General features: G+C 43.1%; 1 protein-coding gene across 4 annotated transcripts in view; it reads right to left on the bottom strand.

Moving 5' to 3' along the window:
- BCL11B (BAF chromatin remodeling complex subunit BCL11B) overlaps positions 1–23,764 on the bottom strand; it is a 111,733-nt gene that overhangs the window by 58,879 nt on the left and 29,090 nt on the right. For 2 of the 4 annotated variants that reach the window (XM_038746078.1, XM_038746077.1), the window contains exon 3: positions 7,153–7,368. The exons of the other annotated variants lie outside the window; for them this stretch is intronic. In XM_038746078.1, coding sequence (XP_038602006.1) covers positions 7,153–7,368 — 216 coding nt within the window. The remainder of the gene's footprint in view (positions 1–7,152; positions 7,369–23,764) is intronic. 4 annotated transcript variants of the gene reach the window in all.

Here is a 23,764-nt window from a genome sequence, read left to right as displayed (position 1 = left end):
AAATAAACATCAATAGATTTTCCCCTGCCCCCTTCCTCTATCTTTTATCACTCAGTCCTTTGTTGCAGGAGTAGAAAAAGATGGTTAAGCCCCTTCCAAATTCCTCCACTCACTCTCTAACCACTGAGTCCAGCTCTGAAAAATCTACCACTTGAATGGAGCCATGGGATTCCCTGTGACATTATAAATGAGGTTGCTCAGAAATCACAAACAAGGTCATGCAATTGGAGAAATGGAGCAAAACCAAAAAAACCCTCCAGAATACCACGCAATGTACCTACAAACAATGTAGTTACAGTTCTTCTGGTTTTTCTTAAAACTACGCAAATGACTTTCCTTTTTTTCCATAGGTTTTCCACTTGATAATGACAAGCTCTGGCCAGGCTTTAACGAGGTTCAGTCTCACCAAGCATGCCCTTCATCAGAGGGAAGCTGAGCTATCCCAAAGGGAAAATCATCCTAAATGAACCCAGGTCTGCTTACAAGGAAGCCTTGGGTCTCTGCCCAAACACTTCAATTCTGGGGACACTGGACATCTTTCAGCCAAGGCAGACATAACGTCCCTATTTAACAGAAAGCAAAACTGAGGCAGGGATTTGCCTCAGCTTCCCACTCTAGCCTGTAAGCTTGTTGTGGGCAGGGACCATGTCTACCAACTCTGTTATATTATACTCTCCCAAGTGCTTAGTACAGTGCTCTGCATAGTAAGCACTCAATAAATACGACTGATTGATTGACTTGCCTCTCAGTCGCTGAAAGCTGAGAATACAATATGATGATGGTCCACCTATGCTCAGTGCACCAGACCCATACCAAACTGCAAGAACCTAGGAAGCGGAAGAGAAGATACCGCAGTGAGACCTCTTAGGACGAGCGCATGTCTGTTTGAAGTGAGATCTGGTTTCTAGTCCCGTCTCTGCTGCTGGTTTATTGTGTAGCCTTAGGCAAGCTGTCTTAGCTCTCTGTGACTCAGTGTACCCAGCAGTAAAAGGGGGATAAAATACAGGCCTGTCACTGGGAGAGGCAGGAATTACTTATTGATGATCCCTGCCTCTCCCAATCACAGGGCTGTTGTGAGGATAAAATAACTAATTCCTGAAAGCACTTTGGAAAGGTAAAAATGTTCTAAAATTTCAATGTATTAATTAAGAAGGATAGACAATTTCTCTCGATTTTTTGAAGCATTTCTTCATGGAGAGAAACTAGCCTTCTGTACCTCTTCCCTGATCCTTTAAAAATGCACAAATAAAGTCCTCTATTTTGATATTTCTGCTGTCAGTGGCCAGTGTCAGTTCCTTCCATCCACTAACTGCTTTAAAGCGCTGCATACAGCACTGCATTAAAAATTAATTACACATGCTATTTTATTGATAGTGCATAATGTAATGAGCACCAGCTGTGCTAAACATCCAAACTCCTTTTTAAGACAGCTATAAAAAAAGAAAGAAACTGCACTTCCAAATGCTTCTCCTGTCAGAGGAGAAAAACAGCAACATCTTGTATGGATTTGAAACAGAATTCTTTGATTTAGCTCTGCATTTGGAACGTTTGAAGGGTCCCAGCTCAGCCCAGTGGAATGGAATCCAGTTAACTCTCTCAATGTTGCAGCTATTGTCAGAACATTCCGTTCCCGAACCCCTTTGTCTTGAACCAGTTGGAGGCCAGGTTTCACCCACTGTCCCAGCAAATTAGACCCTTCTTTGGCCTGAAAGGCATTTATCCACCCTCAGTCCCTCGATGGAAAATCCCTGCTGTCCCTGCTGGTTTGTAATTTTGCATAATTGGTGTCCCTCTCCTTCATCCAGATAGTGATGCATTCAGGTACGGGACACTCACTGTCGTCACGGCAGTCCCTGTCGCCCATAACCCTGATTTCATCCGGCGCTGGACTATCAGGTAACTCCCTGGGATCTCTCCATATATTGGGGCTGCATAGTTTCTGGGTGATCAAGTTAGTGCCAAGAGGCAGGCAGTTTATAGGCAAGAGTCTTCAACACTGTAGTTCGCACCCAATTAACTGTTAAGTAATAATAACAGAATACTAAGACTACACTCATAAATAGTGTCACTATGGACCTACAGTGCCTTGGCCTCCTTTTTCTAATATAGAGCAAGTCCACTCTTCAATAGAAACAATAATGACAATGTAATTTCCTGGCCAGGACAACTGATTCACCAACCCCTCCCACTTCTTCCTGCCCCTCCTGGGGAGGTTAGTCGGACAGTTATTTGCAAGGCATTATTTGCAATGGGAGGAAAAAAATGCAGATGATGCTTGTGTCCACATACACACATGCATTTTTTTGCCCCTTTTACAGCGCTTCTCCTCCCTACTTTGGCCCCAAGAGGTGGGTCTTGGACAGATTCAGGATCCTTCTCCAAAAGATCCGAGAATATTCTCCCAAATCTTGACGAGTGAGGAGACCTGCTGGATGAGTTTGCTATCTTGACTCTGATTATTGTTTTGTTTCCCACTGATCCTCCAGCATTAATAAAACGCAGTCTGGAATGAAAAAAAGTTTGCTTCTTGTTCTCGTATGAAATGTGCAAAACACATACCATATCATTAACATAAAACTTTCTGAAATAATACTGCTTTCTGGACAGAGTCTATTAATTGCATCAAGACTTCACAGCAAGGGTGGTCTAATCTGCTCTTTCCCGTTTGACGTCGCCAGTTATAAAACCAACACCAAATGAATACTGTGATATAATTGAAGGAGAAAAAAAAATTCTGCTGTTAAAACCTACTATTTACTTGCAGGTATTCCTTTTATCTTTATTGTCACTTTAACCTGTGCCAAGAAACACCAGACTAGTTAAATAATATAGTAAGCACAATTTTAGGAGAAAAGTAAATTGAAGTTAACTTTTAAGATTACTCTATGATTTTAGGATATACTAACGACTACCACAGCTGATTCCTTGTATTAATGCAAACTCCTCTACTTCTGCAAACTAGGACCCACTAAGTTCTTGTGTTAGACTCTGGCCTTCGGGAGACTGCTTAGAATCCTATGGCCAACATCCATCCTCGGCTCTGGAATTCACCACTAGGTCTGGCCATCTCTTTCCCTACTATTTGCGCATTCACCGAAGTGCCTCATGAATGAAATACATTTTATCATCATTATTACTATTATCATTATAATTTTATTATTACATTTGTTAAGGGCTTACTACACATCGAGTACTGTTCTAAGCGCTAGCGTAGATACAAGTAAATCAAATTGGACACAGTCCCTGTCGCACATGGGGCTCACAGTCCACGTAGCAGGGAGGAGGAGTTAATGCCCATTTTACAGTTGAGGAAACTGAAGCACAGGGAAGTTAAGTGGGAACATATCTGCTAATTCTGTTGTGTTCTCCCAAGCACTTAGTAGAGTGTTCTGCACATAGTCAGTGCTCACTAAATACTACAGATTGATTAAGTGACTTGCCCAAGGCCATCTCTATATGTTGCCAACTTGTACTTCCCAAGCGCTTAGTACAGTGCTCTGCACACAGTAAGCGCTCAATAAATACGATTGAATGAATGAATGAACTAGGATTAGACTCCAGGTCCTCTGACTCCCAGCCTGTGTTCTTTCCACTAAGCCATGCTGCTTCGTTTTTAAAGCATATTCCATAGGCAAAGGTACAGCACGTGAAGAGAGGGTATAAACAATAGCAAATGAGGGGGAAATCTTCTCTCTCATACTGTGGAATGCACTGAAGAGTGAAATGGCATACAGAGAAACTTTGATTTTAATAAGTGAAATGAAAGCCTTGAATTATTTTAATACATCACAATGTGCAATCTGCAATTATTTCTGATAATGAAGTTTTTCTGGGGGCAAATCATTACCTCACTATAAGGTACAATGCAAGTGTGGGAGGAGGGGTTGTTATGTGACTCTCCCTGGTGCTGGGATACACAGAATCACACACACATGCAAATATCTACAGAGTTTTCTCATACCTCACATCCCTCTATAAAAAAAAATTGCTTATATTTCATGGTTAAGCAATTAACCAGCAGGAAGCATTTTTACACTCAGGTTGTCTGTGTTCATCTAAGGAAATAGATTCTGTGTCCTGATACGAAAGAGGGCAGAGAAAAGTAACAACGGTGTCCCTCTCCATTTTTACAGCAGATTGCATGGCTCTAACAGAGGTTACTGGGAATTTAATGACTCTATTCCAACTACTAATTAAACAGACACTAAAAACACTTAAGCAAACAGCCCGATTCAACTGACAGAAGCCACAAAGGGACAAAAATGCATTAAAATAGAATATTTTCGGGTATTAAAAATGATCAAAAAATGAGGAGTCTAACCGTCAACATTCCATCCTCAGCAGATTGAAAGGAAAACAAAGAACCGGCAAAAGCTAATTATACCAAACTATTGAAGCAGCACCACAATCAATTAAAAACAAAAATGAATAGGAAAGGCAGTGGTCCAATATATCTCATAGTAGCCACGTCCTCCGCATTCAGCGACCACAATTACATGGTCGGTGGCTGTTTAAGCCGTACCATTTCCAAAAGGCAGAAATGACACCACTCTGGAAGATTTTGTGTAAGTTAACCTGACCAGCCACACAAGTCAAACTCACAAAAGGCCAATTAATGACATCTCCTAATCTTTCCAGAAACAAAATTAAAAACCCAGGAAGGTGAGATGTATGTGGGGAGGATGGGGGGGGGGGGGGGACGGTGTTGGAACGTGGTTGCTCTAAAAGCTGCTTTTTGAAGACGGAAACAAGTCCTGAAAAACAGGAACCTGGCTGACTGGAGAAAAAAGAAAGCCACCCAGAGACAGACCAGGCACTAAAAGCCCAGGTGGGCCAACTTTCCAGTCTAAATGGGATGTGGGACAAAGGAAAAAAAAATACCTCAGGTATTACCAATGTGGTTACTGCACTACGGGTACAAGAAAAAACTTATTTGGTGGGGGTAATTCTGCCCAGCATTTTGGGTGCAAAGAAACCCTATTTCTCTGATCTCTGATTCAAGGGGTATCTCAACTACAGTCTTTTTTCAGAGGTGGACAGAACAGAGTTAAGTATATAGGCGCCTTCTTTCCCAAGGGGAGATCATGTTTCTTTGGAGCAGAACTTGACCAAATACTGTCATAAACACTTAGCGCATGCTTTGATATCACCAATTCTCTAAGTGCCTTAGACTGCAGTTGTAATTATAGGAAGCCATGATAACAGGCCTATCTCCCCACCAAGCTGGCATCCGTAGCTCAGTGAGTAGATCATTCCCCAAGCTAACAGTACACAACTATCAAGGAAAAATGGAAAGCATCTTAAACACAACAGCACCACCCTTTACTCGTTCTTCTAATGAGGTATTCCTTCCCTCCCTGCTTAGTTTTAGTCTTCTTCCCGCACTGGTGTTTCAACCTGAACTTCCCAACATATACAACCAGGAATTTTCTGCGAAAGCAGATATCTCCCCCTCCCCATTCCAGATATCCCCTCTCTACCAATCCCAGAGAGAGAGGGAATCAGAGCCCAGTAGCCGTAAGCCCACTTTATTTTACAGGCTCAGAAAAACAAGAAAGCTCTATTCCAATTCTCTCCTCTTGCTTTACAGGGAACTCCTAAATTGTGAAATTCCATTTACTGTGAAGTATTCTGACGATACCAAACTGTTTGAATACACTGCAGCAATGTGCAGACATGCAGTTGTGGTTAGATTGAAACTTCACAGTGAAGTTGTTCTGTAAGTCTGTACTTTTGAGGAGATAGACAAAAAGAAAAAACAACCTTTCTAATGAAAACGGTTTGCCCTTTGAGCCACACCAAGTCCCCAGTGACCAAATTCAGAAGAAGAATCGCTTTAATGCTCTCGCCCCCATTTTGAGTCCTTTCAACATGAATTTGGGGACTCCATATCCTGCAACCCCTTCTGAAGGACAATACTGTATCACTAGCAAAAAGTGTTTAATGCTAAGTCTGTACATCCTATGGAAACAGAGACAAAAAATGGGGAGGGGTGAAAACTTGTGTGAGGCAGATCGCCTGCTGTGCTGTACTTCTGCAACAATGGTCTGTGGTACACTGTGACTGAGGGTAGGCTCTACTGGAAAGTTAATGGAAGGGAGGATTGTCAATTTCATCATTTTTATTTTCACATAGATATCCAGGAGCTGGGATGGGAAGTCACAATTCCCACTGATTTCAGGGAGCTGGAGAGACTGAAGGATGGGTGTTGTGGTTTGGGGAAGTTGAGATGGGGGGAAAGTGGACAATGGGTGGAAGCACATACTTGCACATACACATATGCTAATAATAATAATTGTGGTATCTGTTGAGTGCTATGTGCCAAGCACTGTAGTAAGCATTTGGATAGATTCAAAGAATAAAAGGTTGGACACAAATCCTGTCCCATATGGGGTTCACATTCTAAGGAGAAAGGAGAAGAGATATTGAATTCCCATTTTACAGCTGAGGAAATTGAGGCACGGAGAAGTTAAATGACTTGCCCAAGGACACAGGCAAGTGGCAGAGACAGGATTAGAACCCAGGTGTTCTGATTCCCAGGACCGTGCACTTGCCGCTAGGCCACACTGCTTCTCTACCCAATCCAATGGATACCATTGGCTTCTTCAGTTTTGCTCTTTTCTGGGTCCCCTTTCCTACTCACTGTAGAAATGCGAACACCACACCCCCTCACCCCAGGGCTTACACGAGTCTCCAGAACGCACACCTTAAGCAGCTATCCCACCAGGAAGTACACTCCTCACAAGCCCGAGAGACCAACGGCTGAGGATGGGGCAGGGCAGGGGACTTGAGAAGGCTTCAGAAGGGACACATTCTCAGACTGATCTTAATCCTCCCATACGGAAGAAATCTGGAATCTCAAGGATCCGAACACTGTGTCCTCAGAAATGTGCTCATCATGGTGGGGATTGGCAGTGGGGCTAGATATCCTTCCCCCCCAAGTTCTATAAACCCTCCACAGGTTTCCCCGCTTCCCGGTGTGTCCTCCCACAACCCTCTTTTTTTCCCCTCCCCGGGAGGCAAGGTGAACCTTTCCCACTGTATTTTCATAGACAGATCGATAGATAGATATTAAGATCACAGAACTTGGCAGCACTTTACTGACCTTCAGATATGAACATGACAGAACAAAAAAAAAAATTGTTCTATTACCTGACAACTGACAATGACATCCAAATGGGCCTGAAGTCTCAGTCTGACTCTCAGTCTGAGGCCCGCCAACTGAGACTGTATGTGCACCACAGCAGGGCAGGCTAAGGCAGGGCGGGAGAGAGGCCAGAGCGCGGAGAGGTGGCGTAATCACTGATGTGTGAGGGTGGGAGGAGGCAGCTATGGGAGCCGCCGGCAGCTTTGCAGGCCTGGACGGCCCTGGAGAAAAAACAATAGAAAAAACTGTCAGTCGGACCTAAGTTTAATGGGAGAGGAGAGCAAGGGGGTAAGGACGAGGGAGAGGGACGAGAGAGGCAGCGTCAGGAAGGAGCGGGGAAGAACCCAGAGAAGCGCTACTCTGCTTTCACTCGCTTCAAACTTTCTACTTTAAGGGATGGTGTGGAAGCTGAGGAACCCTTGGTCCTCAGCTTAGAAGAAAAGCCAGTGCGGTGCTGGGGGGGAAGGGGGGCGAGGAGAGAAGGAGGGACCATGGGGAACCTCTGGAAGCCAGCCAGAGCCAGCGGGCTGAAGGCAATTTCTGAGGGAAGGACTCAGACGGGAAAGACTGGAAGGAAGGGCGCGTGAAAAAGGGGATGAGGTGGTGAGAGAGGTGGACTGGAGCAGGGCGGGCTGAGGTGGTGCCGATGAAAACTGGAGCTGTCGGGGCAAGTCAGGGGGAGGCCAAATCCAAAGGGAATTATTGCTTTATGGCCTTGTGTGAATGCCTGCAACTGACACGGAACTGGGGAGGCTGTCTGCCCAGCTGCTGCTCAAACAGACTGAACCTACCAGCATAGACAATCTGCCTGATTTACAGCTTAAAAGCCCTCACTGAGGTGCCAGAAACCAAGTTCCCAGACTAAAGCCTCCATGGCCCACCATGCTTCCTAACCCTTCTGAGAAGGAGCTAGCCATACATTGAGAAAGCCCTGCTGTTACTAGACTGTTTCCCCAGAAAGCCTTTCGAAGTTGGAGCAATCCCCTCACCCAATAGCTGAAAAAATACAAACCATCTTCTCTCCCTTCTCATCTCCCTCTCTGCATGCTTCCGCCTCCCCTCCAGCCCCCAACTGCACCACTTATTTATTTACTGTGCTGCAATTTTAAGGACTAAAGCAGGTGCCAGAGAGGTGCCCGTCAAAATCACTCTCTTGTCACTAGCCTGAAAGGATCATATAAAGAAAATGAAAACACAAAGCCATAATCTCTGCAGATACACATATCCACACCCACAGAATACGACATGGTCTTCATTCCCCCAACCCCTCCCCCACCCCCATCGTTCCTCCCTGGAAGAAGTCCTAGACTGTCAATCAGGAGATGTTTGGGGATGCCGCCTCCCCACCGCTGAAGTCCCAGGCCGAAAAGCATTGGCTACATGCTGATCTGGCACGTAGCCAGATGGAAGGCAAACTGAGCTATCTCATCCCTGGCTTGGTACCCCATGTTCCTCTCTGCAATGACTGCACTTGATTCTGGTCGTTTATCTTCGAAGGCTGAGAGGCCACCAGGACACACCATTCGTGTGAAGCCTTTGCCAAAGCCACAAGTGAAGAGACTAAATTCCCCATGTAAATACTTGAGCTCCAAACATCAAGGATAAAGTGTGGGCTACCTGGTGAGGGGCTGCTGTAAAAAAGACAGTCATTGCTTGGGCTCCCAGGCTGGTTTTCCTATGTAACCAGACTGGAAACATTCCACAAACAAGTATGAATAAAATTGCTAACTGCACTGTGGACCTACTCTGTTCCGAGTCCCACTCTCCTGGAAGCCAGAGAGACTAACTCCATAATAGGAGCTGCTTTCAACTGACCACACAAGGGATGTCACAATGCCTGGGTAGTCAGGTCAGAAGTTCCCATCCCCAAAGTCTGAGCATCAGCTCCTTGTGGGCAGGGATCCTGTCTACCTCCTCCAGTGTATGGTACACTCCCAAGCATTTAGCACAGTGCTCTGCAAACACAGGAAGTGCTCAATAAATACCACTGATTGACGGAGATGGGTTTGCCCCAGTTTGTGGTGTGGCTAAGAAATAGGACAGAGCTCAGCTGTCTTATGCACTCGGGGAGGGGTGGGAAAAGCAATGGTGAACCTGAAATGGGTTCTGCTGCTTTGTTAAGGAACATTAATTAATCAGTCAATTAATGGAACATATTGGGTGCTTTCTGTGTGCAAAGCAATGTACTAAGCATTCAGGAGAGTACAATAAAATGGAGGTGGTAGGCACGACCCCCGCCCTCCTGGAGCTTACATCGGGGCACAAAATTATATTTGAGATAAATGGTGTGTCTCTCTTTATGACCTTTTGAAGGTATGGGGCATTTTGATTCAGAGAATGGTCTGAACAATATTCTGAGCCCTAATGGATAGTGTTGATCCTGAGCTCTCAATCACCAGTCTCCATCCAACAGAACCCAAAAGGATAGTGGTTGCATGATTGCCAATTTTTCACTCTGAGGGCAGAGGAAAAAAAACAGGGATGTGGGACTTTAAAAGGGGAATGGGATTTGGAGGAGAAAGAAGACCGTAAAGAGCTAAAGGGTCAGATGGATCTGATTTAGGGTCTTCATCAGCCCCATTGAGAAATTCTTGGATCCCCACTATACTGCAAGCGCCCTGAGGGGAGGGATTGTGTCTACCAACTCTCTTGAACTGTACTCTTCTAGCCTGGGTACAGCACTATGCATAGAGAAAGTGCTCAACAAATGCCATTGATTAGCGGGGGATTGGGTGAGTGAGACTGGGAATCCAGCCCAAACAGCAGTGGAGGCTGAGAACCCATGAGAGAGCAGCTTCCATCATTCTCCTAGAGTTGCAGTAAATCAGTACCTGTGCCACCAACCCGTTAAATTATGCTTGCTCAGGATCGAAACCATTCCCCTGCACCCAAAACTCTACACACTACTACTGACAACTCCGGGGCCAATGTCAGGTGGTTCAGAACGCCCACGACAGGCATCCTGAAGGCAACTGGATGTTCCAATCCACACCCCTTGGGCTCTTTGGGAACTGCTGAGCAGGGGATAGCCAGTGCGGACAAGACTTGAGGGTAGGGTGTGGGAACTCCCTCAGGGTCAGGTACTATGCAGCGCAAAAGGTAGAGTCATGCTGAGAGCAGATCAGAGAGCAAAAGCAAAGCTTTATGGAGCAATGAGGGGAAAACATGACCTGGTCTGGGAGTGGGAATGGGAAGACTCATGACTGTGGTTCTCAGAAAGCTCCAGAAGCAGGGAGGAAAAGTATGAGGGAGAAGCTATTCTGATCCTTAAGCACTGAAAGACTACAAAGCCAGGTTCCACCCCCTCTTCAATTAAAGACCAGAGGATGTTTTTCCCTGATATTATTTCTCCGAGGTATATATAAGACTTTGGGGTTGTTGGGGGGGTGGGGGCAGGGAATCAATAGCTTCTGAAACATTAAAAGGCCAGGATCATTTTACAAATGCAAAGGGAACTCAAAATTAATTTCCTTCACAGAGATAGAAGCTTGTGTACTCACCCTATGCAGATAAAATAACTGGAGGAAATAGGGCAGAGGTTTAAGAGAAAAAAGCAAAAAAAAATAATTAAGGTGCCCCTTATTCATCGCAGGCTTCTGCTTGGCCTAGTGCTAGACTGTACTAGTGTAGAGTGTAAAACTGGCACGAGAAGATAGCTGGGATCCCAGGTGCAGCCTGAAAGACTTCAATGGAAGGCTTGATTTTGCCATCAGAAGACTGATTCCCAAACCATAATGCCTAGTTCTTAGACCAAAGTTTGCGGTCTGTCCTTTTCAAAACTAGGGGTTCTGGACTCCCCTAGATATTATGAGCCCAGTCCCCATTCGCTGATGGAAGCTATACATAGTAAGGAATTGTGCCCCAGATGTGGTTGGAGTCGTAGTTTCTCACTGATGCAAATCGTGAAGATATTTAGACTGCCTATTGATGAATTGGGGAACATTCCTCACTGACCGCAGTTTCTCAGGACATGTGGCTGCCAGGATGCACGGAGAGAACACTTTGAAAGTAAGGAATGACCTCTCCTTGCCACCGTGAGAGCCACTCATGGAACACAGTCCTTTGAATCTGAATGGAGATGGATTCGTGCAACTGCCTACAGCACTTGTTAATCCCCCAGTTATAGCAAGGCATTCTGGTGGAGATACGTACCCCAAAATATGGTCATGAAATAGGAAGTCTTCTCGATGTTACTAAAGGATCTAATGAAGACAGCAACAATTGGGCGGCTATACACCCTGTACAGTCCCTCTCTGATCCCCCTTGGGTCTAAGACCTTGCTTGTCTTCTTCGACAGTAAATGTGAAATCTCCGCCTGAGAAATCACAGTCTGTACACAAGTACAGTGACATCAAGTCTTGGTTCCAGTCTGAACTCTTTATGTCTTTAGCACTGGATGATTTGATAGTTTTCAATTTTGGTTAATCTGAGGAGTCTTTACATGAGTCAGGTACAAATGTGATAACTAGCACCCACAGTATTTGCTGAGCTTTAAAACCAACTACGAGAAATATTTCCTGACAAAATAAATCAATTCATGTGCTTTAAATATTGGAAATAGAAACTAAAACCTTTGTTAATGTCCTCTGGCACCCCTTTCAAACATTCCTTCAATTCATTCATCTACATATGTATCCATAAAGCAGACTAACACGCCCTCAACCACAGACACAAACATGCACACGTGCAAAAACAGACATACACAAATAACCTTGCACTGAAAGCTAGACACAGCAAATTTTGCACAATATAACTGTCATGCTTTCATCCAAACAGTTTTGTTTCTTTCCAAATTTGGTTTTCCCATCTAGGCATCTAGAAATAATTGCACGCATGCGTACACACGCATATGCACATACACACTCTGAAAATATATTTTATAGACAATGTGCATTTTTCTCAATACGGGTTGCCTTTTAAATTGATACTTTTTTTAATAGAGGGCTCCAACTGATATTGCATAAATGAGTCATAGATCAGGAAAAGAGACGTTGTGAGCAAGAAACAGTGTATGAGTGAGAGACCCTGGCACACAAATGTGACAGTACCCTTACCCCCCCTCCCCCATGCCAAGACATTAATTCTCACAAGTCGGAGAAAATTACTATGCATGAATGCAAAAAGCATGATCAGGAGTAATTAACATGGCTTCATATGCAAATTTTATTAATGCAGAAGTACAAAGTCATTATGCAAATGAAACTTACGTCAACTCTCTTGACAAATATTCATCTCTAAAGCTCAAGTTTCTCCTTCTTTTTTTGGTGGGGGGGAGAGTTAAAAAAGCAATGAGGACTGTTTGACAAGTTTGCAAAGTTGTTTTTCAACCAGAGAAATTTATTCTTGCATTGTTGATATTTTTTTGGTGTTGGCAGGTACACGACAGCTCATGGAGGAAAAAAAAAAAGCTACCAGCAGCAGGCAGCCAATCAAAACGCCAGCGGCTGTAATGAGCGCGATTGATGACTGTTTGGCTGTACTGCAGGGTAATGAACTAGAATCCAGTCTGAGGAGAAAAAATATGAATATTCATGAAGCTGTGCTCCTGCCTTTGATGATTAAAGAAATTTTTAATATTCAAATAAGCGCTTGCCAAGTGATTAACAAAGAACAAGCATGCAGAAATATGGAAATGGAGCGGGGAAGATTTGAGAGTCACAGTCTGTGCAGGAAAAGGCAGCACAAAATTTCATAAACAAGATCGGCAGATAACCCAATTCAAATGTGAGCAAATAAAAACATTTCTTTCTAATCTGCTAAATATTTTGCCAGCTACTTTGTTTTAAAGATGATTTTAAAACAGACCTATACACTAAAGAGGGTGGGGGGAGGGGTATCACTAAAGTATAGTGCTTAACACTAAAGAACCAGTTGTGTTTCTGTAGTCTGGGAAATGTGGATATTCTCAAGTTCGATAGAATAGGGCAAACAGAGGTGTAGGACTCATGGTACTTGATAATAACGGATCCCAAGTCCAGGCCCAGGAGTCTCAAGCTTTAAATCCTCCTTCTGACACTAACTCAGCCAGGGTCAGGTTGGGCCCATCCTTTCACAGCCCGGAGTCCCAGCGACTTCCGCATCTCTTAAATGGGGACAGTGCCCGAGAGTGTGTGGTGAGGGGCCTAGCGGCAGTGCAGAACCCACAAAGGCTCAGAAAAGTGGCTAATTTCTTGGGGCTTGACATTTGAAGCGGCTGACATTCCCCATAAGCTCCTCCACACCGTGGTTCTGGTGGCCACTCTCCTGGCTTTAGTCTTAATCTAGAAAGATTAAAGAAGGGACACGGAAAGAGGAGGAAGCATCCCCGAGGAAAGCTAGGAAAGGCCCTGGAGAGCCTGAATAGGCTATTCCAGAGGCTTATCACCCGAAACGGGCAGGGAGAATAAAGGAAACATGTTATCCTCCTGGTGACTAAGGTTCCAGTCCTTCTGCCCTGCTGGGCAAATACAGTCCCCAGACCACAAGCCCTTCCTCACCATCGGCTAAGTTCGGACTCTAATTGGAACAGGTTGGACAAGTCACTTAACTGCTCTGTGCTTCAGTTACCTCATCTGTAAAATGGGGACTAAGACTATGAGCCCTTTGTGGGATACGTACTGTGTCCCACCTGATTATCTTATATCTACCCCAGTGCTCAGTACAGTGCCTGGCACATAGTAATCACTTAAATACCTTTTTTTTTTAAAAAAAAAAAAAGCTCCACTAAGGATTCCCACTACAGCATGTAGTAACCAGTATTAGCTGCAGTCAAAATATATTTAATTAGGAGCTGATGATATCCATTTTGACAATTCTGTGTCTGAAATAAGTTTGAGGGCTACTTTATTTGAGTCCTTACGTATCTGAGCACTGAACACCCCCCTCTCCACACCTGGCACAATCCTCTAACCACATCACATCTTTTAGGGGTTTGTTTAGGAATCTAACTTCCCTTCTTTGTAACTGGATTTCTGTTTGGTCTTATAAGAAAAAAAAATCTCTTTGCATGTGCGGAGTCTATTCCCTCTTTTTATTTTCTGGTTCCACCGCATTCTGAGGATGGCAAATAGCAAACTCACTTTCCATTTAATTTATTTGGTGGTATTGTTTAAATATGAATGAAAAAAATCAAGCAGACTATAGAAAGGAATGGGGATTGCCCTTGCATAAATTGGAGTCCCTTCCAAACTGTAGGACTATCATAAAAACTGGGAAGCACTTGAACATGCATTCTAGACTCCCAGCCTCCATCTACCTCCTTCACACCAGGCTCCTACCTCCCTCCTGACCCCAAAAGAGTTACCAAAAAAGGTAAAACTGAGGCCACACCCTAACTGCGGTCCTCTCCCTAACATGTCTCACTATGTCTAGGTATTTGCTGGGGCCCAGGATGTTAAATTAGGCAACGCTTGTGTTGTTATGCCTGAAGAGGGCTAGGTTCACCTTTATATTTCCTGACTTTTGTTATAGTTTGTGTCAGAACCTGAACGTTATGTAAACACCTTTTTCAGCCTATAAATTTCCCTGTTGCCTTGTTGGGAGGTATTTTTTGTTGGCATTTTGAGGTATGTTTGTTTTTTTAAGTGCCCTGGAATTGTGCAAGGGTTTAGACAGGTGATGGTACATACTTCCCTCAGCGTCCTTATGAGCTTATTTTAATATCATGGCTCATATAAAAACACATTTAAAATGGAGTTAAGCATTTATTTAAGCTATTTCAAAATGAAATATTAGAACAATGATAACCCTCTGATCAATCTGGCAAAGATAATGGTTTGGTGCCTTGGAAAAAGGACTCTCTGGAAAGAGAAAAGCAGCATGGCCTAGTGGACAAAGTCCATGCCTGGGAGTCAGAAGGACCTGAGTTCTAATTCTGCTCTCAGTTGTCTGCTCAGTGTGACTGTAGGCAAGTCACTAAACTTCTCTGTACCTCAGTTACCTCATCTGTAAAATGGGGGTTAAGACCTGGAGCCCCATGTGGGACACGGACTGTGTCCAAACAGATTAGCTTGTATCTATCCCAACACTTAGTACAGTGGCTGGCACAAAGAGTTTAACCAATATCATTTAAAAAGAAAAAAAAAACTGAATATTTACCTCAGAGGATCAGTCACAGTCCTACAGGTTAGTTAAACTTTTCTAGCTCTAGAAAGGGTCTTTTCCCAGGTGAGTCCTCAAACAAGTCACCTAACTTATCTGCGCCTCAGTTTCCTCAACTGCAAAAGGGGAACTCAATACCAGTTCTCCCTCCTACTTAGACTGTAACCCCCATGTAGGACAAGGACTGTGTCTGACCTGATAAGCTTGTATCTACCCCGGTGCTAGGAATCGTGCCTAACACAGTAAGCGCTTCTAATTGCGGCTCCACCGCTTAATAGCTGTGTGACTCTGGGCAAATCACTTAATTTCTCTGTGCCTCAGTTACCTCATCTGTAAAATGAGGATTAAGACTGTGTCCCATGTGGGACAACCTCATTACCTTGTATCTACCCCAGTACTTAGCACTGTGCTTGCCACACCATCAAATTTCGTTTTAAGTCTGTCCCACAGTTTGGACAGACACGAGATATTATCAGGCTGTGAACAGCACCCTCTCTGAACGGTGCACACTCCACTATGCTAGAGGCATTCCTGGGAAGGGCAGAAAGTCTGTAAGTTTTCCTCAATGGGTCACAACCCACTGCTGCTGTGCAACGACCTTTATTCCGGGCATCTTCAGCCCTCCTGCCAAACAGATGCTGAACGACCTGCTAGCCTCCCACCCCATGGAACTCCTGGCCAACACCGAGGGCCCTGGCATTTGGAAAGAAGGCACAAGCACACTTTCCTTTATGCTCGGGGAGTTACTAGACACGGGGGCTCTCTCACCCTGAAGCTCCTCCTCCACTTTCATGTCTTAAATCTGTCAGAATGAATCACACTTTAAAATATTTACACTAACACTAAACATCCTCTGCACATTTAATTCATCACAGAAATGAAAAGAAATAAATGCCCAAGCTCGAAGTGTGAATCGCGTTAACAGTATCACAAACATTTGTTTTTCCATCTTGGAGGGGGCTTCTGAAGGAAGTGGGTGAATATGTTCCTGCTAGAATGAAGATAGTCCCCAAAGTATCTCTCCCCACACTGCTAACTTTTAAGACACCTGTTTTCACTGTTGCCATCCCCAGTTTCTCTAAGAGCCAGAGAGCTTAAATCTTTTTAGGTGTTTAATCCTTCTTCCAGATTATTCCTTGAACACAGCTGTATCGCACGACATATTCATGCCAATCAAAATCTGTATCTCTTCAAGGGATGTATCTAATCACACATCCCTGCCCTGTAGTGAATTAAAATGTAGTTTTAAAGCACCGCTGAGAAGATAAATGTCTGTTCATGTGAGATTTAAAGGAATATGGTTTCAAAGTCCAACAGAGGAGAAACTGAGAGTCAAGAAAGGAGTGAGCCCTAGATTCACATGAATAATCGAGGCCTGACCATTCCAACTGCTGAACTAGGCAGCGTTTAGAAATATAAGAAACTCCTTAGCTGAATGATTTCTGCCTATACAATCCATTTCAGCAGCGAACTCCTTCTGCTTCCTTGTTTCACACTGTTCCCACAGAAGGCCCAGGGTTTGGACAAACCTAACTGGGAAAAAAAAAAAAAACAAAAAAACGGTGGTGGGCAGAAGGCTTATCATTGAACAACTTCTTCCCAGCTCCCGCCAGCCTGTCGGAGGCTGGTATTGCAATCAAGAGGCAGAAAAATGAAATGTTCAGAGCAGTGCTAGCAAGCTTGGCCTTCCTTACTTCAACAAGGGGTGCCATTCTAGCTGAGAGTAGTGCTCAACAGCCAAACCCCAGGAGGGTTGTGGGACCCAGGAAGGCCTGCACCCAGCCTACTTTAAAGCAGAGAAAAAGAAAAACTAACCTCAAATCCTTGTGAAATAAAACACACACTATATCGCTTGTGCCCTGGGAAGACAAAATGTGCTGATTCCCACCCCAAAACTGCGTCTATGCACACAAGGAACAATGAAGAAACCAGGTGACTATCCTGGGGACCTGCTCACTGCAATCAACTCAAAAGACATTCTGTCAGACTGAATCACACTTTAAAAAAATATTTACACCAACATTGCTTTTTTGCTTAAATCATCTGGCAAGCTACCTGAACTTCTCACTCCGTTGTGGTAGACAATTTTGCCCATACTTTGCCTCAAAAGCATACCACTGACATTTAAAATGGTAAACTCCTCTGAATAAAGTACAGGTATATGAAAAATACAATCACCAGATTTCAGAAAAGCTCACCACCCAGTAAATTAGAAACCAGAGGACACACTTTACCTTTTATGTATCAATAAAACTCATTGGAGGGAATAAAAGAATTTGCATTATATTACAGTGGGTTTCTTCCTGCAGAGACATATTTCCCTAAGGACTTGATTGGTGGTTTTTGAACCTGCAGCCTACATTTCCCAGGACACTTTTATATCCCCAAATAAGAATGCTCAACTGACCTATTAATCCAAAGAGCACAGAATTCAGACCACGGGGCGAGATGTAATCCAACCAAGTCCCAGGCCACGGAGGAGTTACGAGCATGAAGCTTCAGGGCTTCCACAGGAATTTGAAATCCAGCAATTCTACAGATCGAGCTCTCCTCTTGAGAAAATGCCAGAAGGAACCATTCTGGCAGGTCACACCAAAACAATGGAGTGACAAATTTGGGTCCTAGACTAGAGGCACATTCTGGCATCAGGATTCCCAGCTGGATAGTATCCAGAAACCAGCTGGCAAAAAAAAAATACGAAGGTGTAATATTCCTAGAAGCCTCCCAAAATCCATCCAGCAAGGGGAGGCCAGACCGTTTTATGATCTGTGAATGTACTTAAATAAATAAAGGAGTAATGAGTAGTAGTGAGGATCCTGGAAAATTAAGGGAAGAAAATAATTCAGTGTAGCCAATAAAAGAAACATAAAGGAAGCCAGGGGCCTTGTGAGGAATTTATTACAACCATTCAGGTGTGAAACCATCAAATGAGGAATCCAAATCTCAGGTGCAGATTGCAGAAGTGGAGAGCTTAATGATAGCCCATCCAGCTTTACCTGGGCAGTAAAAGAAACTCCAATGAGAAAGAACAGACTTGCCTCTTGTGAAGGGGGGTAAAAAAAAATAAACGTGGCTTCAAGAAGATGAGAAATGGTAAAAATGTTTCCAACTCAGCAAAGGAAGTTGGGTTCTCAGTAATGGTCAGCGTTAAGGAAGCAATATCAAACTAACTGACCTATAGTCCCTTGATAAAATAAATAACAGTATCTTTTCACCGGGAATCAGAAAATTCTAGGTGCAACTCAATGCTTCATATTGCCCTTGAACATCATTTTCTTATGGCCTGGGATGTCAAGACATTGACAAAAAAATTACTAAACAGGCCTACAATTACTTTCAACAAAGCAGGCCTCTTAACCCTAATTTTCTGAATTTAGGAGGCACTTAATATATACATAATGCAAGTCTTCCTTACAGCTTGAAAGGAATAAAAAATCACAGATTCTGTTTTCATACAGCCACATCATAACCAAGCTTCTCACTTATTTTTAAAGCATTTAATCCATTTTTATTCTTTTAACAAACTGGTGCAGACTTCAAGTGTGTCTACAACAGAATTTGTAAAAATTAACACTTCACATTATTAATTTAATAAGGATTGTTAATACATTAATACTAGTGACACCATTCCTTAAGATTCAATATTGCCTTGCTCAGGACTTACGTTGCCACAGAGGTTTACATTCAGTTGAGGTTTACACCACTATTTAATGTAATTAAAGAAACTGGCAGTGCAAACCTCAATGGAAATATAATTTCTATTGCAACGTATTCCCATTAGAAATTGGGGGAAATCATAACACACTGCCTTGGATTTGATTTTAGTTTCTGTTCTTCTTCTTCTAAAATGGAGCTGATTTGCTACTCTAGCCCTAAGAAACTGAAATAGATAGTGTATTTTCAAGGCATGACTGGAGTTTATCGATGATTGATTAGCTGACTGACCCAGCGATAAAAGTCTGTGGCACTGGGGTTCTCTGTCTGTTTTAAGATGCACAGAAGCCACATGTCTGAAGATCATTATAATTATGATACTTGTCAAGCACTTACTATGTGTCAAGCACTGTGTTCTAAGTGCTGGGGTAGATAAAAGCAAGGCATGTGTTACAAGTCAAGGATGTTGCGCTTTGTAAGGAAGTCCACGGCCTTCCAAATCTGAGGCCTGAATTTGGGTGGGACAATTACTGCAGTAAGCGCTCAAGGGGCCTCAAAACGCAAAAGAAAAAATTCACCATGTGATTCTGAGCAGCATAGGACATTGGCTCGGGGGAAAGATTTAGGTTCCCGTGAAGAAGAGGACAGGTTTGGCTCTGACCCATTTCTGAGTGAAAAGACATAGTTACAGCTCTGATCTGACCATGTTGAGACCTAAAAGCAACATTTCATTGCATCCCCCTGTTCCTGTCAATCTTCTAAAACCTGCATCATTACAAGTGGCCATTTCAGAGGAAAAACTGCTATACAGTAAGTCCTAATCTTTCACGGCCGGCCTCGCAGAACTCTACCTTCCATTACACTTTCCTGTTCTGCAGGGTTGTTGGGGGTTTTTTTAAGTGCATTTTAATACCTTATTCTAAAAACTAATTTCTTTGAAAAAAATATCAATGTCACTAAAAAAAGTCACTGTGTTTTGCAATCCAGCAGCTTACTTGGCAGAGAGCACTCCTGGTTGGCATAATCCCCTCATTTGACAAAACTACTATTTCTGGGCATGCACTCAAAAACAGGTAGGAAGCAAATGCTGAGAAATAAGGAAGTAAAAACAGCCAACAGATTTTTCACTACCAAGAACGCCAAGCGTAAACATGATTTATTTAGCTGTGTTTAACGTATCTCTTCTGCACTAGACTGCAGAAACCTGCTTGCATTTAGGATCGGGAAGGGACGGGCACAGCCTGGGGCAGGAGGGGGTTGCAGGGGGGTGACGAGGGGGGAGAAGAGAAAATCCAATTCAGAGCTCCCGCATACTTTGTCAATTGTTCAGCCACACAGTTTTATTGAGCACAAGGATTTTCTAACCCAAAATATATTCATGTGTCAGAAGAAAGCAGCACTAATCTGCTGATGATTAACAAGCTGCTGCTAAACAAAAGATGAAGGACCCAATTCATACAAACAATATTTACAGGGGCGTTACACGCTTTGGCCATAGATCTTGCTGAGGATTTTTTAAGCACGAACTGGGGACTTGCACAGAACCAGAGCCCCTATCTGAGATCCCACGTGGGTATGCCAGAGGAAAGGATGATAGTTATATGCTCCCAAGTCTCAAATATGGGGACAATGCAACATTCTCTTTCGTGCTCCTGCAGAAGGGTTGATCACATGAGTGCCAGCAAAATTTACTTAGACCCTTATTCAATTAAGTAGCAGCAGACATCTTTTGGCTTTTTGCCTATAACTGCAACTCTGTTGTGGCACCCAAGACAACTACAGCATCAAGCACACTTCAACAGTCCAGTCAGCGCCACAACCAACAGTGAGCTATCGGAAAGGTCCCACTTTTGAGGAACAGATTTTAATCTAAAAAAGACGCACACACCCTATCTGGGGAGATGAGGGGGTGACTGTGCCGGGGGTACAACTGGTGAAAGTAAACATGAAAGAGAATCTAAAATTCAGAATCATTAAAAGAGAGTAGTCCGGGAACAAGAGGATGAGAAAGGGTTTTTTAAATTGTTGTTATCGCAGTATGAGACTTTTTAGATGAAAATACCACTCAGCACATTTACAGAAAGTAATACCTTAGACAATGCCGATATATCTAATCAAGTTTTACAAATATAAGACAGAGGTTCATCATGATGTTCTTGGGCTGATATTTCTTTTAAAAAAGGTGCCAGTTCAACTGTGTCCAATGTGTGGGATTAATCTAACCTGTTAAAGGCCGATTTCTCTGGCAGGGGCAGAACGGGGAGAGGTTCAAAGGTCAAGTAGAACTGTACTTTCTCTTGACAGTGTTAATCCCTAGTCCAAGAGAATGTCCCAGTTCCTTTTGGGAAAAATGGGCACAGAATTAGACATCAGTTTCTCCGACTGTCCCAAATCGCTCTTTAGGCAGCTCTCCCTTTCCTCCAGTCGGGGAGAGTCGCTGGGGGGGAGGGGGGACCCTGGCAAAAGATGTCACTCACAGGAGTAGCCTTCCTTAGCTGGTTCTCTAAGACAGTTCAAGCAAATTTGTTCACAATGGCTTACGATTCAGAGCTCAGTTCTGAAGTTGTTTTCTCTTTTTTTGGGAAAAAAAATCCTAATCCTTTATAAAAAGTAGATGAGTACCTAAGTAGTAGACAGAAGAGTCCTAATCAGAAGAGATAGAGGCAATTCTCATTAGCATATCTGCATAAATTTAAACTATCAAAGCAGCTTCTAATCAGAAAAAAAAATGGCAAAAAAAACGTGGCAAGGAACATCTTTTTTTCTTAGATAAGATTTTTAAATTTCATTCGACTCATACTTGACATCAGACGTGACACTTCATAAAATTGGAAATGTGATATCTTTCACTACTAAAAAGGACCCCATCCTGATTTTTGAAATATGTTTAGAACTTTTAATATTATAAGTATTATATTACATAACGTGTGATTTTCACAGAGCCTGGCGACTGCTCTGATGGTCCCATTTTATAAGTTGAAGAAACTGAGGGGCAGAGATAAAGTGAACGGGGTTGGGAAGCTACAGAAGAGTTTAATCCCATTAGCTGCAAACACAAGTGGGTCAATTAAGTCACCCCGAATATGGGGAATCCTTCCATTCTGGCACATTAAAAATGTTCTCAGAAGCAGTGACCGGCATCGATATTTCAGAAAGACTGAGCCCTAAAGCACAAAGTTCCTTGCTTGCTGAATGAATTGTATACCATCTGATAGACAGCCCTGAGATCTGGCCACCTATTTATCCACAGATCAGATTCAGCAAATGCTCTCTCAGGCAGCGGTCCGCAACCACCATACTGCACCATGCTTTAACCAAAATCTAGAGGGAGCAATTGGAAGGCACTCTTATCATTGTTGGGTCATCAAAATAAAGAAACCAGAGATGATAAATTGGCTTCATCCTCAATACCACATTTGAATATAACAGAGCACAGACAGAGAGTTGCTCCTACTGCCTCCAAGAGCCTAAAAAAGTGCATCACCCTAAGTGTTGATTGCTGAAAAATGAGATGGGGGGAAGCTTTAAAAAAAAATTTGTGTTTTATCTTCTTCTTCTGCAAAGGAATACGGGGACATGAACATTCATCAAACACTATAGTCTGCCTTTTTGTCTTGAACAATTATGAGTTCAGTTTTGTGATCTTTAGCCATATTTACAGATATTCAAAGGCAGATTCTATCTTGTTAGATTGTTATAAATGGGACCCCAGGGAATCAACACACAGGGTTGGGCAGATGTGAAAACCTTCTCAGGGCTGCATATGTGTTTTAAGTTTCCAGTGCTGAAATCATAAGCGTTTTATAAGAAAAAAAAAAGCAACAGAGAAAAGCCTCTCAGAAATCTCCCAGATCCACCAGCTACCAGAGTTCAGTTTTGCTAAACCAAATATTTACATTTTAACTATTCCCTCAATAAACCAAAAAGTAACACTCATACAAACTTCAGGTTTGTGAGCACCAAAACAGTGAGAACAACTATTTCTGGTTATGAATCATGAAAATTAAAAAAAAAATACAACCTTGTTCTTTTTTAGCAAATCCATTCTGTCTGGTTCAGACTTGTTCCTCAATAACATAAAATAGAGACATGGTACAACCCAGGCTGAAGGAGCTGTCACACCGAAGGTAAACTTTTAATCTTCTATAGGCAAACAGCATACATTTTTATTTCCTGAGTAACAGCTTGGAGAAATGTTTGAACAAGAAATTAAGAGCTTTGTGGTAGACGCATTCATAGCTAGAGTCAGACAACTACTGGGTTTTTTGGGTCTTCAAGGGTCTATTGGAGTTCTTTAAACAACAATTTGCGGCAGATTTTTAAGTAGCAAAAATAAAAAAACAAAAAGATCTTTAGCAAGGTGACCATTTGCATACCAATTCTTTTTTCGCTTTATTGTAAAAGAAGTAAGGGCCGGAGGGCAAAACTGACATTAATTCCCTGTAATTCCGCAGGGGTCTTTGTCCAAAGCTCTAGAGGGCTCAATTCCCACACAATTGGGGGAACACTTTTGTCCTGGAGTGTTTTTAACAAAGTCCCAACCAAGGATTTCCCTCAAGAAAACAGCCTCCTCTCATTCTCCTCTCCCTCTCCTCCTCCCATCTTCCAAAAAAGAACTGGACACAACTCCCATCCCAAACATCATACGCACAGACACACACCCTCAGACACACAGACACACACATACACGCTCTGGGCTCCCGCAGAAGCAGGCGGGGGGCAGGGGGGGATTTGTGAATGGGGATGGGGAAAAATGTAAACCAGAATCTGTATGTCTTAAGCTCTCCTTCCCTTTCCAGAAGACGTTACCCGAGCCTCTGCCGGGAAGATGAGCAGATACTCTCACTTTTCCCACAAAAGGGGACATGTGGTAGCAAGGAAAAA

This window comes from Tachyglossus aculeatus, chromosome 1 (assembly GCF_015852505.1).
Source record: "Tachyglossus aculeatus isolate mTacAcu1 chromosome 1, mTacAcu1.pri, whole genome shotgun sequence".
In the NCBI taxonomy this organism is placed as follows: Eukaryota; Metazoa; Chordata; class Mammalia; order Monotremata; family Tachyglossidae; genus Tachyglossus; species Tachyglossus aculeatus.
This window is presented reverse-complemented; position numbering and strand designations above follow the sequence as displayed.